At 44.1% G+C, this 15,606-nt stretch overlaps 1 protein-coding gene across 21 annotated transcripts in view; it reads right to left on the reverse strand.

The window, feature by feature from the left end:
• Positions 1-15,606, reverse strand: part of LPP (LIM domain containing preferred translocation partner in lipoma) — a 628,839-nt gene that overhangs the window by 566,148 nt on the left and 47,085 nt on the right. For 13 of the 21 annotated variants that reach the window (XM_073231938.1, XM_073231925.1, XM_073231935.1 and 10 more), the window contains one exon: positions 2,028-2,149. The exons of 2 other annotated variants lie outside the window; for them this stretch is intronic. Coding sequence is in view for 3 of the 19 variants with exons in the window: in XM_073231922.1 (XP_073088023.1) it covers positions 2,028-2,149 (122 nt within the window). In the remaining 16 variants the exon portion in view is untranslated. Of the gene's footprint in view, positions 1-2,027; positions 2,150-12,541; positions 12,745-13,304; positions 13,457-15,606 lie in introns of those variants that run through there. 6 more of the 21 variants (XR_012129299.1, XM_073231921.1, XM_073231943.1 and 3 more) reach the window with 4 other exon arrangements.

The following is a 15,606-nucleotide window of genomic DNA, read 5'->3' on the forward strand; positions in this document are numbered from 1 at the left end:
GCCTTCTCCAGGGTCTCATTCCTGAAACAGTTTCTGATGGAACATCATTTTCCAACTTCTCAGCTTCCTAGTGCAGAATCCACTTGGCTGATGTCCCTTTCAGAAGATGAAGCAAGAACTGAAGTCCAACACTCTAGGGGAGGTCTGATGGGATAGTAAAAGAAGTTTCATTGTCTCCCAGATAGTTTTAGTTCTCTCTCCACCTCCTAACACCACCCAGATATTCTTTTGAGAGGCCACCTCTTCACTGTGTAGCTGCCACGAGATTTGGTTGGGATTGTCCCCAGATTCAGTTCCAGAGGACAGCCCCAGATCCTACATGCCAATGAGCATGGCCTCCTCCTCTTGGCCTCAGTGACGGGTGTAGGAATGCTCAGCGACTTAAGTCCATGGGGATATGGCAAACAAGGCTCTCTTTCCCTGAGAGAGGAATAGGAGGCCTATACCCACGCGGACAGACCCCTCATGACCATGCGGTGAAACATCCTGAGAATGAAGCCAACACACAGAAGCGGTCAGAGTAAAAACTACAGAGAGACAGAGCCACAGTCTGCTCAAACTGGCCCTGGAGCCCTCCCTACCTCTGTACTTGCTGGTTTTCAGCAGGATCCCCAGCATGCTGTTCTGGAGCACATACTCTATGTAACACAGTCTAAGGCTGCATCAGCATTTTAGTAGACAAAGCCACTGTTGGCTCATAATAGTTTACGGACAACAGAAACTTCTGAGTCTCTTCTAGCTTGCTCCTGTTAAGGCATGCTCTCCCACTCTGCCATTACACACTGGATTTTTTTTAAGTCCAAGTGCAAGGCTTCATATTAATCACACGTAATGTTAAACACTGAAAAAATTTAAGGAGGTAGAGCAGGTAACAAAGATTCACATTGGAGGCTTAAAATATATGCCTGGGGCAAAACATTTAAGATCATGTTTGAAATTTTAACAGACTAGAATGTTTGAGTTGCCAACCATGAGACATGGTTGCCAGCCTTTTATCTTGCAGATCCATTGGCACACAGAAGGTCAGTTGTCCTTTAATGATACATGGATAAAAAAAGAAAAGGTGACAAAATGTTAACTATAAACTCAGCCATGCTTTTAAATGAAGTTAAGTTTTATAGATCACAGCAGCATCTTCTCCATTTTAGAAAATCATACCATAAACATGGCAAGGCTTTCTACTTATTCAGCTTGAAGTCGGTGCTTGGGGCCCTCGGGACAGAGACCGCAGACCTAGAACTCTGGATGGAAGCATTTCCCAGAACTTCCTAGCTAACTTTCCTAAGATCTCCCCAGGCCATGGTGACCAACACCATCAATTCTTTTTACCACCCCTATTTTCTAGAACATGATGTTCTCCTCTACCCACTAAACACAGAGGTTTCCCACAACACAAGGGAATGCATACCTTACCTGGTCGCCATGCCCCTTTCTGGGTGTGAAACAGGATTCAAACTCAGATCCCAGTGGAGCTCTAGCAGGCCCTTTAAGACAAAGCCTCACCCTTTGCCTAAGCAAATTTAGCTTCCCCTACCTCAAAAGGCTTTTGTGAAGATAAAACAAGGTCACAGAAGAAGCACTTGTGGTGAACAAAAGCCCCTCAATAATACTACTTTCTGTCCTTACAAATGCCCATAACACTGTTCACTGACATTTTCATTTTGGTCTTTCAGTTTCAAGAATACTTCCCTCCATGCCAAAGGAGAAAGAAGGAAGCAATACAATTACTGGCAATGCAAAATCATCCTTGCTCCCAATTTTCTTCCAATTTTTCTCCATGCTGCCTTCCAAGAGCTGAGACCTGCCTTTGCTTTGCCACACATTTTATTAGCATTATGTTATTTCATCCATTGCCAATGAAATCAACTGAAGAAAAAAGGAAGAACATTTGGGTTCGTCTCTAGTTCTCAGTCCATCCTAGCTACTAGTGCCATGCTTTAACTGGAAACCACAGATTTTTAAAACTCACTAAAACATGCACAATTATCATAAAAAAGAAAAGTCTACTTTTCTGCATTAAGACTCACCAGTTGAGGAATAATATCTTCACTCTGATGATTGCCCAGCAGACCAATGAACAAAAGCCCTAGACTGAGAATCAGGTGACTGGATTCTGTCTGGTTTTGTTTTTGAGCCTCGATGTTTCCACCTGTGGAAAATGGGAGAAGGAAGCTGCTTATGAATCTCTAAGACTGTACCAGCTTTAGAAGCTGCCACGTTTATGAATTCACTGAGTAGGCCAGATTAGAAATGATGCTAAGCTCAAAACCCACAAATCTAGTGGCTTGCTAAGCCCCCAGTTCGTTCCTGGCACTTCTATCCACTAACTTGTCACAGAATGACGGCAAAAGAGAATAGAATTGCCCCAGAGTTCATACTTCAGTTCTCCTAGGAAAACAGCCTCCTCATAATATCAGGTGAAGTGATAGATTGATGAGTTACTCACATTTTAACCAAGAAAATATTAATAGCAAAATCTGAATTACAATGAAGAGGCAAGGAATATGCATTTTATGACATATTTTTAACTATGGAAACTAGTGACCCCTGAACCTTAGTTTCCTTGTCTGAGAAATAAGAGCCAGTGAGCAAGAGAGAGCTGGACAATCTTGATAAGTCCTCCTTATGGGTTTTATTTCCATATGAGCTATCACTGTTTTGCCAAGGATTATGCAATATATATTCCAACAGACAAGTATTCCAAGGCAGTGGGCTATAATACATTATGCGTTTTGCATATGCAGGAGAAATCCAAACACCAAAGAAACCACTACTCCCATTTTCATTATTGTTATTTTGAACACTTTAGCACTTATAAAATTTTTTCATGTATATTATTTCATTCGGTCTTCAAATACCCATATAAGCTAAAAGTTGGAAAGACTGGAAAAATGACCCTCCTCAATTATTCCAACTGACAGGAGGAGAAGCTGGGGCCAGAGTAGGGAGGTGGCCACGCCAGGAGTCCCCCATTAGGGGAAAGCAGTCCAGGGCTTGTTCTACTGCAGCCAGTCACCATCATTTTAATAGAGGAGGACACCAAGACTCACTGGGCAGAGGGACTCAGCCTCAGTCACACAATCAGCCTTTGGAGTAAACCCAGGACTTACACACCAGGCTGCTGAACACCTGCTCCAGAGCTATCACAGTATAACTCAACAGTAGGAAGGAATTAACTTAGGAAAATGGAGCATAATCAAGATGCCCAGCAAAGCAATGAGCCTCCTGAGAACTAATGATCATCAAGGTCATTAGAATTCTCAAAGCCATTCCACTGAAATGAGAGAAAGGCATAATCTCAAACTTGCTAAGGAAAGGAATATTAGGAGGCCAAACACTGGACAGTGCAATCTCACAGAAAACAAAAGCCAGGCCCCAAACCTAAGCCCCAGGAAACCAAAGCTTCTCCTTGCAGAAAGGAATACACCTCAGGCCAGTTTCTACAACAGCAGTAAAGGGCATCTGATTTCTACACTTCCTTGAAGGTAAAGCTCTCCACCCTGGCCCTGGGGCAATCTCTCAAACACTTGCCATCTTTTCTATATGCACAAGCGAAAGTGGCCTCACTTTTCCATACTCAACTCCGTTAATGCTTTTTTTTCATCTTTTTCATAAAGAGAACAAGCAGCTTTGCTAGAGAACCACTGTGCAATGATTGAAGTTCCCATGCAAACAAACCATTAGCAGAGTTCAAATGCAATTTAAATTACCAGTTGTTAAAGTGCTCCTCAATTTCATGGTAAGTTTCCAAGGAGAATTACATGCTATATACTATTTAATTGGTTGTTTTCTATTTTTTAACATCCATTTATCCCCCCCCTTATATTTCAGAAGTGTCTATAAAAGCTTCCCTTTAAAAAATTATATATTGTTGAATAGATTAAATCTAAAGATTGAAAAGTATCAGAGAAACAGCTGCAGGATTACGCAGCTCGGCAGAAATTGATGGTTTTGACACTGCAAAACATGCAGAAATTTAAACTCTCATGAGTCTGAGTAGTGGCCTCACTCTTTACAGAGGAAGCCACGAGTCCCCGCCAGGAAAAGGAGGGGTTGGCTTGAAGTCCACCCCCTGGTTAGTGACAGATGCAAGGTGAGAGGCAAGGTTCCCCCTAACCTCTTCTTACCACCACATGTTTAGAGGAGATGACAGGAAATACTCAATGAATTTTATTTTCCACCTGTAATTTCTTAAAAGAATTTCTTAAAAGTCCTCTTCAGGTACCTTGGCCTCAAAAGCAAAGATGGGCAATGGCAAATACCTCCCCAAAAGGGAGAAAAATAAGCAAAAGCTGCTGAATGAGTACAAAGGAGCTCAAAATGAGTAGATTCTTAGCAGAAAAAGTCAAGACACTCTTCTAGATTCATTAAACAGGTTATGGGATATTAAGACTGCCAATTTCCACTGCTTTGTCTGGCTTGGAGTCAGAGGCTGCCCCTGGAGTGAGAGGATAAAGGATCAACAAAGTAAAGGCATGTCCCATCACATCAGTAAATCGAAAGCATTTCTTGAGGCCATCATGAGTACAGGATAAAGTTCAAGACTTCGATATATGATGTGTGTAATTTATTTAACCTACCTGAGCTCAAGCTTCCCTGTCGGCAAAACAGGGCTGATACCACCTACCCATCAGGGTATATGTGTAATCATACCCTCAAATTCCATAACCAACATGCACAGCACAGAGACTGCATGCAGTATGCATTAACTAATGTTCACCCCCTTATCTTCCAAGGTTTCTATAATTTCTCAAAGCCTATGGTTCTGTGGTTCTTTGTAATTTATTTGGACTATAACATTCTCTTATAAACTATGTATATTTCCAGTCTGTTAGATGCTATAATGTACCCTGACTGTAAATTCATTTATTTTGTGATTTAAAAAATAAAACAAAACATATACATGAAAATTTACACATCCAAGCATTAAAATCAAGAGCAAACTTTTTGGAACTGCTAATTAAAAATAGCCTTCAAATCACATTTATGAACTAGACAGCAGTGAAAAAGAAAAAAAAATCCCAATTTAATGTCCAAAATCTCGTGTAAACTTTCCATCAACCCTATGAGAAAAATATCACAATTGTCATCTGAGGAAACTAAGAGTCAGAGGTCAGGCAACTGCCCAAGGTTTTTAGGCTAGCAAATGGAAAAACCAGAACTCAATCCCAAGTCTTCAAAATCAGCTCCACAACCCATGTTTTATTACTTATATATCTGTACTATGGACAGCTATTCTGCTAGAGGTAGAATAGACAAAAAGCTATTCTACTATTTTTACATTTTAAGGAGCTTTGGGATAAAAAAACAAAGCCAGAGCTTTCAAACTAAAAAGTATTCACACTAGAAGCCAATAGATCTTTCCTAAATTCTACCTTGATGTTATGTTCTCAAGTGAAATAAAAGCTCAGAGGCCTGGCGCTAAGCAGACATCTGCTGGGTATGTGGGAAGCAGGACTGAGAAAGGTTAGCAAGCTAGTATCAGGCCAGCTCAAAAACAGAATTCAAAAGTCTGGGCTCATGATCAAACGAATTGTGGGTAACCCTAGCATGAGCTTCTGAACACCCCTCTGGTGCAACTGTTAGCTGACACGATGTCATGTGCACAAAACAGACATTTGCTTGCATCTCCTGTTCTTAATAAGGCAAAGTGTATGGACCTAGTCACTGAGTTAGACATGCCTTGAACTCAAAAAGAGCTCATAGTTCCCTGGGGAAATGTTCAAATACACAAGACAATCAAAAGTGTGCAAAACACTAGTACATGAAATGTCCGTTTGAGGCCCTGGGAGAGCCCTGCAGATGACGACTTCTAAACTAAGCCTGAACACCCAAGAGGATTTCCATGTATGAGGAGGAAAAAGAAGAAAATAGGCCCAGGGAACATGATGTGCTAAGGCCTTGAGGAGGATGAGTTCAGGGTGTTCTTGGGAAAGTGATTAATCTGGGGAGGCCAGTGACAGAGAACATGGGGAGACGTGGTAGGACATGAGACTAGAAAAGTATGTTACAGCCAGACATGAAGGACCTTGTGTGCTAGGCTGAAACATTCAGATCTTGAGACCCACGGGTTTTGCATTTTGGGAATATGACATAAGAGAAAGCTAAATGGCAGAGCTTTCTGTTTAAGAACTGAATCCCCTTCCATGGTCAGCTTCCAAGCAGGACAAGGGTAGGAATGTCTATAGGGGAGTTTCCTCTGCAGGGATCCCTTCTCTGGCCCCACCCACAAACAAGTCACAGGAATCAGTAGCTCTCAGAGGGGCCCCAAACCCACACTGTCTTGGACCCTTTCCTCTAGTCTGGAATTCTAACCCATGCAGGAACCAGGAGTGAAACCAAATCTCATAGACCAAGCAGGATTTCTACTCTGCCTCCAGGGCACCGCCAGCACTACCCAACCTGATGAACGGGAAGAACTCAAGAGGCAGATGCTAGAGGCCTATCTCTCTTGTCACTCAAGAGGCAGGTGCTAGAGGCCTATCCAACATGTACTGTGTGTACCCAGAACTCCGTATCACGGGAGCTCCCAGCCAGGCCTGGAGCCACATGACTGAGACCTTCAAATAGTAATGAGCCTGCACTGAGTCAATAGTTAGGTTGTATGGAATCCTTTCTCTTAAAGGAGACCCTGTAGCAGGTCCAAATGTCAAAGGCACAGGCAAGATGTCATTTCCTTCCTACCTTTAAGGAGCTCCCAGTCTAGAAGGAGATATAAGACATAAGCAAAAGAGGAGATGGCTAATGCAACAGAAGAAACACAGATAATAATACAAATCTTCATAACAACTATGTGATTCGGTATGATTATTCTATTCATTTGACATGTGAGGAAACCTGGGTTCAAGCAGGTTAACTGATCTGACAGATCGCACATCTAGAAAGTATCACAACCAAGATTTGAACCCGGATCCCATACTCACACTACCACGCAGTTATACTCTATTGCTTCATAGCTCACGTGGTATGACCTAGCAGAATAGAGAACAGAGAGGTGACTTCTAGTGTGGGGAATGTGGATGGTGGGGAGTGGGTGGCTATCAGAGATGACTTCATTCAGAAGGTGGCATCTGCACAGAGGTTTACAGGAGGAGCCGTAGTTCTATGGATGAAGATGGCAAGGGTCATCTCAGACTAAAGGAACAGCATGGCTAAAGCACAAAGGTGAGACAATACAGGGAATGCCTGGGGAATGGCAGGGAACATGGCTGACTTAGGGATGAGTGGCCAGGAGCTTCAAGGAAGTTCACAGTAGATGGGTACAGCTTCCTGGTTATGAAGAGCCCTAGCTGCCAGGGGAAGAATTTTTTACTTAAAGCCAAAAATACCAGGAAAATGTTGTGACTGACATAAATAAATGGATTCAAGGTCAGGGGACATACAGCTGAATATACTAGGAAAATAATACATATTTAAAGTAGAACTATGGCATGGTTTCAGCTTTACTTGGAATTCTGTGCTTCAGTGTTCAGGGCATGCATTAACCTTTGAGGACCTGGGTCAGGATCTGTAATAATGGGTCTTTAGGTCCTTTCCGGTCAATGAACAGAGGGACACTGGATCGTTTGGAAGTCATATTTCCCTACCTATTTCACACGGAGATCCTGATCTTCTTGAAGAGAGTTCCTACAGCTCATTAAATGAATTCCAGGCCCTTAATGAAATATAAGTAGCTCAAATTGGTGAAAAAAGTATAAATAACAGGACGAGAATCCTAAAATCAGAAGACCTACAACCTGATTCTTGGATTGTCCACTAAATTAACTACGGAATCCTGAGCAAGTCACTTCCTTTTAACAAAGGCACAGTTTCCTCCTTGGCAAAACGGAAACAATCACACTTACACAGCTAGGTTCTTGTGAGAATTAACAACTAATCTGTGAGATTAAATATAAGGATATGTGTTTCTGCATGCAGGTTGACATGTTTGGATCAGGCGCTCCCCCTGAAAGCTGCTGCGCTAACAAGGGTAGCATAAAAACCGCCCAATCCTCCCGGTGAAGTATCTAAATCTGGAGTTGTCAACAATTTTTTCCTCCTGTTGAAAATTGATCTGTATTCCCCAGGCAAGTCATTACATCTTTTTGTGCCAAATTGTTTTCATCTTTTAAATGACCCAGTAATCCCACTTTGGGTGGCAATACACATAAGGGAATAATCCAAAAGGAAAAAAGAAGGCAATTTGTTCGGAGATGTTATTCATAGTGCTATTTCTAGCTCTTTATATATCCCTCTATTATAGCACTTATCTCACTGTGCTGTAATTATCCCCTCCCCTTCTATACGCCTCCAAATTATCTCTGAATCAATCCCCAGCACCTAGCACAATGCCTGGCATACAGTAAGAACTCAATAAATGTTTGTTGACTAAATGAATGGGTAATATTAGGAAAATTTTTAAAGAGATTCGAATGAGCAAAAACAAAATGCTGTTTTTAAGAGATGGTGTTAAAGACTTTAAAAAAATACTGATAACTACACTGCAAACTATTTGAAGAGTGGGTGAACAGCCTCAGGAGTGAATTTCAGGTGATTTACTTTATGATCTCTGAGCATCCTAGGCTTAGGCAGAGTATAGTGGTAAAGGTCGCCAAAGGACCCCCAGGCAGCTGAGGTCACACATAGGGTCACTTGGGCTTGGCGGCCAGAGCACAAGGCTCAGTCAGGAATCCTGGATTCCCAACCTGACTTGGATACTACCTTACACCCACTAAGTCACCTAAGATCTCTGAGACCAGTTTCTCTGCTGAAAAATGGAGCCTTTACAGGAAAACCCACCCACCCATTAAAAGGAATTACAGGGAGCAGCCAAAGGCCAAAAAGTGTGAATTCAAATGTAATTGAAAGAGGAGGGTTAAAAGGTACCTTTGGACCACAGCCCGCAAGCCAAGGTGGGGCTTTGAAGCCCCAGCTCTTCTGAGCTCCCACTGAGCTTTCCAGAGCCATCTTAGAGGGTGACTGAAGCCCCCCACCAGGGATTTTACAGGCGGCAGGAATCTCTGCAAGAACAGACGACACATCAAGGAAATACAGTATGTTAAATACAGCCCGTAAAGTCAACATCACTCTGAATGTTCTGTATTCTTGGTGGGAAAGAATGCTTTATACAAATACCCAGGGAGAGCAAAGGAAGCAGCATGTTCTGAAGGGTTTATTTTGGGGCGTTCCAGCAGCTCTCAGCCAGGAAGTCAGAGGCAGAAAGCCACTGCCCTCTGTTCCTTGGCCAGAAGCTCAAGGTTAAAAACCAAAGTGGGGAGCACACGGACTCCTTAGTGAGAATCAGCTGCAAATCTGCACCCTGTGCTGCACATGTCTTTATGTCTGTCGGGACCTCCTAGATCCCTGCGCATCAAGCTTGACACTTGACAAGTGGGCAACTGCACTTGACATCCTGCACAATCCCTCCAAAACATGTCATGAACCCCTCCAATTCTCTCTGGCCCCACTTATGCCACCTTAATCAAAGTTCACCTGCACTACTGCAAGAGTCTTCTCCCAAATTTCTTCCTTCTACTCTTGGTCCCCTCCCTGCAACCCATTCCCTCACAGCTGCAAGAGTAATGCTTGTGAAACATAACTCGGATGCTTCCTCTCCCACCTGGATGCAGGTGTGTGCCCCATCTAGAGCATACTACCACCATCAGCCCCTGCCCCGCTCTGCTCCCACTCTTCTCTCTCTGCAGCCCACACTGCCTTCTAGCAGAGCAGGCTGCTGCTGTTCCTCAGACACTAACCCATTCCCAGTCCACTGGCCTCTGCACTGGCCACGCCCTCTGCCTCCAGTGCTCCTCCCCATCGCTTTTACACTGCCAGCTCCCTGTCATTTGGATCTCAGCTTAAATATACCTCCCAGATCCCCTCCTCCATTCACTCACAGTCTGAGTGCCCTGTGTGAATCCTCTTAAGTATTTCTTATCATTCTCTACTATTTATATGTTCATTTATTATCTGCCTCCCCCACATACCCCACCTAGAATATAAGCTTCAAGGAATCATTGTTTCATATGACTTTATCTTCCCTCTAAACCCAGTGCTGGATCAGCGCCCAGAATAGTACGAAGCACCTGAGTGGGAACTCAATATAATGAAGTTAGATGAATACATGCCACAGGTGAAGGAAACCTTAGAGACTACCTAAGGGCAGGTGCCAGCACTGTGGCTAAGGTCCTGGACTTTGGACTCAGGCAAGGAGCAGTAATGCACTCAGGAGATGTGGAAGTTTAGGCAAGTTTTCCCTCCTTTTCAGGCCTTACTTTTCTCCAGTAAAATGGGGATAACAGCACCTGCCTCATGGGAGTGCTGGGGAGAACTGAGAAGATAAATCACACATAGCATCTAGGGTAAGGCTCAGCACAGACAAAATTTCCACTGTTGATGAACAATCCCAACCTCCAGGTGGGAAAACTGAGACTCAGACAGAAGCATGCATCACTGCCCAAGGTAAACACTGAACTAGCAGCAGAGCCAGGTCAGAAAATGCTGTCTCCAGTTTCTACCCACTGTTCTGCTATTCCTTAGGCATAACAATGATACAACGACCTGAGACCATGCCCCTGAGTTATATGTTCTTCCTTGTTCCAGAAAAGATCTGAAATACCTGACCAAAGGTGTACATAGTTCATGATTTTTTTAGGGAGAGAAATGGGAAAAGTAAGGTGAATGAAAGGAACAAAGTTTACAAAAATTAACAGCCATCTGTCTCATACCATTTGCTAGTGGTAGACTTCACATTTGGCTCTGAGCTTCACGGAGGCCAGTATAAAAGAGAAGAAAATACCTGTGTACGGGCCTTTAGAACACTTGCTTATTGAAATGGCACCGCAATTTGTGAGGACATGTTGCTATCCACTTGAGAATCACCTGGATTGTCACACTCTCACCAGCTAAAAGTCAATACCTGTTTACTCCCCATCACAGGCGCTCTGAAGTCATACTACCTGGGCTCAGATCCCAGCTCCACTACTGACTGCATGATTTTAGGCAACTGACTTGACCTGTCAAAGCCTCAGATCTTTCCTCTAAAAAATGGACGTAAAACATAGTGGATAAATGGATAAACAAAAATATATGTGTATGTATACATATATATATATATATATATATATATATATATATATATATATATATATATATATACCCCCTGTACTATTATCAAACCATTAACAGGGAGGAAACTCTAATACCTGCTGCTACAGCACGGATGGACCTTGAGGACATGCTGCTAAGTGAAATGACTTGTCACAAAAGGACAGTGTTGTCTGACTGCATTTATATGAGGCATCTACAGCAAATTCACAGAGGCAGAAAGTAGAATGGCAGGTGCCGGGGCAACGGGTGGTGGGGAGGGGAGACTAAGAAGTTAGTATTTAAATGGGTGGTAAGTTTTGGTTTTGGAAGTTGAGAAGAGTTATGGGTATTGTTTGCACAACATGGGATGGTACTGAACACTCCTGAGCTGTACACTTAAAAAATGGCTAAGATGGTAAGTGTTGTATGTGTTTTACCTGAATTAAATAAAAAATTTTAAAAAATAGTACCTATCCAAGGCAGTCGTAACAGTGACTTGATTTATAGGTCAAGTGCTCAGCCCAGGGCTTGGCACCCACAAGCACTCACTCAAGTCCATCCTCCTTATCCACACTGACAGAATTCACCTGAGTCCTACGACCCTAACCTCTTGGCGCCCCTGCTCATCAGCACCACAAGAGGAAGCCGTCCTGGCCTTCATGCCTCAAGTCAGGGCCTACAGTCACTGCCCAGCCACAGGTCGTGGAGGAGACATGTGTGTAGGTTCCTGGGGGTCTTGGGCACGGCCCTGCACCCCAGAGCTTCAGAGCAGCTCGGGGCTGCTGCCCTCCAGGTGACATTGCCCAAACATAGGTCTCAGGAGAACGTCCTTTGCTCTGTCATGACCTGCCACCTAACGTGGCATCAAAGTGCTTCCCAAACACATCTCCAACAACCCCCCTGCCCTGGAGAAAGGGGTCCCCAAGGTGATCAGAAACTGAACTTCCTACAGTTATTCATTAGAGCCATGTCACATCTGGTGGATTGGAACAGGGTGGTGCCCTCTTGGTCTCTGTCAAACATCAATTCAAAGAAGACTGAAGTATGTAGGTGTTTAAAATCTATTCATAATCAGGGCTCACCTTGGAATGGGAATTCTACTCCACCATTCTTGCAGCTTCAAGAATAGAAGTAAAGGCTTAGATGGAAAGCCCTGATCAATTTCTTTCAAAGCCCATGCATAATTTCCACCACCACAAATGAAACTGAAATCAAGGTCTCCACTATTCAGTTAGCCTCTTGGACAAGCTACCATCCCCTTTTAGGAAAGAAAAAGACATAGGCAGGAAAGCAGATAAGAAGGCAGCAGCACAATTCAAACATGACCAAAGCAGAAAAAAGGTGAAGTAGAAACCAAAGAAGGAAAATAAATAAAATTTAAAAAAAAAAATAAAATTCAGGCATCTGAGCCCAGATAGCATGACAAAAAGAGGTCTGAATTGGGAGAGCTTGATTCTTGTTCTCAATTTCTCACCAATTAGAGCAGTAAGTGTGGGCAACTCTGGCATGTGAGTCCCAATTTCATCATCTGCAAAATGGGCATCTTCTATACCTTTGCCTGAAGCAAAAGGAGCAATGGACAGCGTCAAAACATCTGGGCTGTAATTCCACCTAATTAGACACATCTTCTAAGGCAAGTTAGCTGTGCTCTCTGGGCCTCCACTGTCCGTTATCATGCTGTAAAATGAGAAGATTAATTGAGTAATCTCCAAGACTCTCCAACTCCGACAGCCTATCAAATCTGCACAATGTGCCCACACACCAGGTATTTATTCAAACTGGAGATGCCAGGCCAACACCATATACACATATAGATATACAGCAACAGTTTGCATTCCCTTAAATCCAACCGTAACTCTGCTTTACAAGCTGAAACTGTCCCTCGCAAGTGTCCACCAATCTCTCTGCTGGCTTCTTGCTTTTGTCCTAACAATCAGACATACGACACTACCAAATTATCTTTCTACTCAACTCAAGCTAGGCCTCAGGTAGGAAGAAATATCTCAATTTGTTTTTATATATACACAAATAGAATTTTTCCTCAGTCAGAGCCTGTCTCTAAATCCCACTGTGAGAAGTACTCCCGTGGGAAAGCAGCTGTCCACACCCCAAATTAAAGCAGCCACTGCTCCCAGCAACATGGCCCATTACCATGCAAGCGAGCCAGCCCTCAGGACTGTAAGCCCTGGGTCTGGGAGTAGAAATGCCATTCGCCCTGGCAATAATGATGTACTCACGAGACGTCAGGCCCCACAGCCAGCTGGCCCTCCGCTGGCCCTCACTGCCTCTCACACACCCTGAGTCCCACTGCACGGAGGTGGTCCTGAGGCCCGAGGGGAACAGCACTGAGACATTCTCTCCTCAGCTTCCAGAACAAGGGGCAAAGGGGGGGGGGGAGGCAGGGGGAGGGGGCAACTTGGTTTCTGAAAACAAGAATTCAAATCCTGCTTCTCCTAAACCCTGAGTCACCTCCTTCTCTTCCAATAGATCAGTGTGGTGGGTAAACATTTCCATATATGGAGAAGCTGGCTGGAGGATGTCAGAAAAATCAACCTTCTCTCCTCTGGCACTTGAAGAACATGCCCCACTTAAGGCAGAATTCCTTACTCGGTAAATGATTAACCCCAAAAGAAGTGGAGTCTCAACAGTTCCACACGCTGTCCTGTTACAGGAAAAAGTCTCCCCCACAAAAAATGAGGAAGTGACTAGTTTGAAAGGCTTTAAATTCACCTTAGGAGTGGCGCCCACAGAATGCAACTAAATTCATGAAATCAGTCTATTCATCTGGAGGGAGGGGAGGCATTCAGGGGGATGCACCTGAAGAGGTCACCAAGAGTCAGTCTGTAGTTCTTCAGGTGGCATGTAAGTGCTACAACAACCTTCACCCTCAGATCCCAGCCCCTGATTCCATGGGCTCAGAGTCCCCCTGAGCACTTCATTTTGCATGAATTCTTCATTGGGCAGATACCAGGCAGGAAGGCCCCAGAACCAAACCAGACTTTACGGAGAACATGGCTAAGGGGAGAGGGATGGGAAGGAGCACGGAATGCCCAGTTTAATTGGTAAGAGTAATTCTAATCTGAAGTTCCTGGGACATGTTAGAGGACAAAATAGGACAAGTGATGTCAGTCAGGAATGAATCTAGTCTAAAATGACTCTAACTAAATGAGGGAGGAGAAAGGAGAGAGAGATGAATTGTTGGAGGAAGTGGCAGTGCAGGGGAGGAGTGGTCTGCTCACAGAAGGCTTGCCACTGCAGTCCTTCCTGGAGGCCCCAGAGGTAGGGCTGAAGAGGGCAGAGGAATGGTCCTCACTTCCACCAGGGAAGACTAGGCCAGCCATCAGACTTGGTTCTATATAATGACGGTCATCCTCTCAGGAGCTGAGAGTCCCTTCCAATATTCCAACAGGAGCATTTCAGTAAAGGAAAGTGACATTCCACTGCAAACAGCTGCCCAGGGATAGCCTGGGAAGTCAATGCCAAGGACCAAGCAGGGAGCTACAAGATAGGCATGAAAACCAGAATGAGAGTGTGTATCCACCCTCCAGTTTGCAAAGACCATTTGCATATCAGTTTCCACGTCTAGAAGGGGGCCCTTCATTCCCTAACATGTGTTTGATTCCTTCCTCTTGACCACTGAGAACTACTGGTCTAGGATGTCAAGAGGAGAAAGACCATAAAGGCCACTGAGCCCAGTGCCCTGCCCCCACCCCAGCTGTGAATCCTCCTTGGCATCCCTGAGGCCTCCAGGCAGGTGGAGATCAGTTCTCCTGCAGCTGCAAATTCTGTCTTCCCAACAGAAAGTTTTTCCTTCTATGGAAACAAAATCTGGCTCCCTGGCCTTCAACCTCCTCCTCCTCATTCTGCCTTTTCAAACCATACAAAAATCCTGTGTCTGTCTCACTGGTTTGGCATTTTTGTTGGTGAATATGGATACAAAATGAAGCCATCCAAGATTTCATCCCTCAGTCACTCCTTCTGTCTCGGGTTCACAGCACACTGCTAACTCCTAATACATTTGTTGCCAACCTGAAATCCACCTTTTAGGTTTGTTTTTTTTTCAAGAAGTGTTACTGCTAAGCAACCCATTGTGCATATGTGCTGATGGCCTGTGTATTCACAGGGCATTCCCTGTTAACATCCCAGTCATTGAACAATGACAGAAGTAGAGCTTCAAGACAAGTTCTCCTACCTCATCAGCCAGGCCACGTTCCACCCTTTGTGAACAAAGCTCAGGGATGCATATCTCATCCCAGAGCCCCGCTCCTGGCTCTCTGGTCCTGCAGAACCTAAAACTTGTCCCTGAAATGCAAGACTATTCCAAGGAACATTAAGAGAGAGCTCTGTAGGCAAAGAGGGTCTTGCCAACACAAGCATTCTCAGAAAAACAAAGCGGCCTGCAACACAGGGCTGGGAGCTCATGATCGCTGACAAGTCCGGCACCATTCTGCTTCTCAGTGTCTTCACAAAATGGGGGTAAAAAATGCTCTTTTCTGCCACAGCCCTGATAGCACTATTTGGACTCAAGGTACATGTACT

The sequence above is a fragment of the Manis javanica genome, chromosome 3 (genome assembly GCF_040802235.1).
Source record: "Manis javanica isolate MJ-LG chromosome 3, MJ_LKY, whole genome shotgun sequence".
Lineage (NCBI taxonomy): Eukaryota > Metazoa > Chordata > Mammalia > Pholidota > Manidae > Manis > Manis javanica.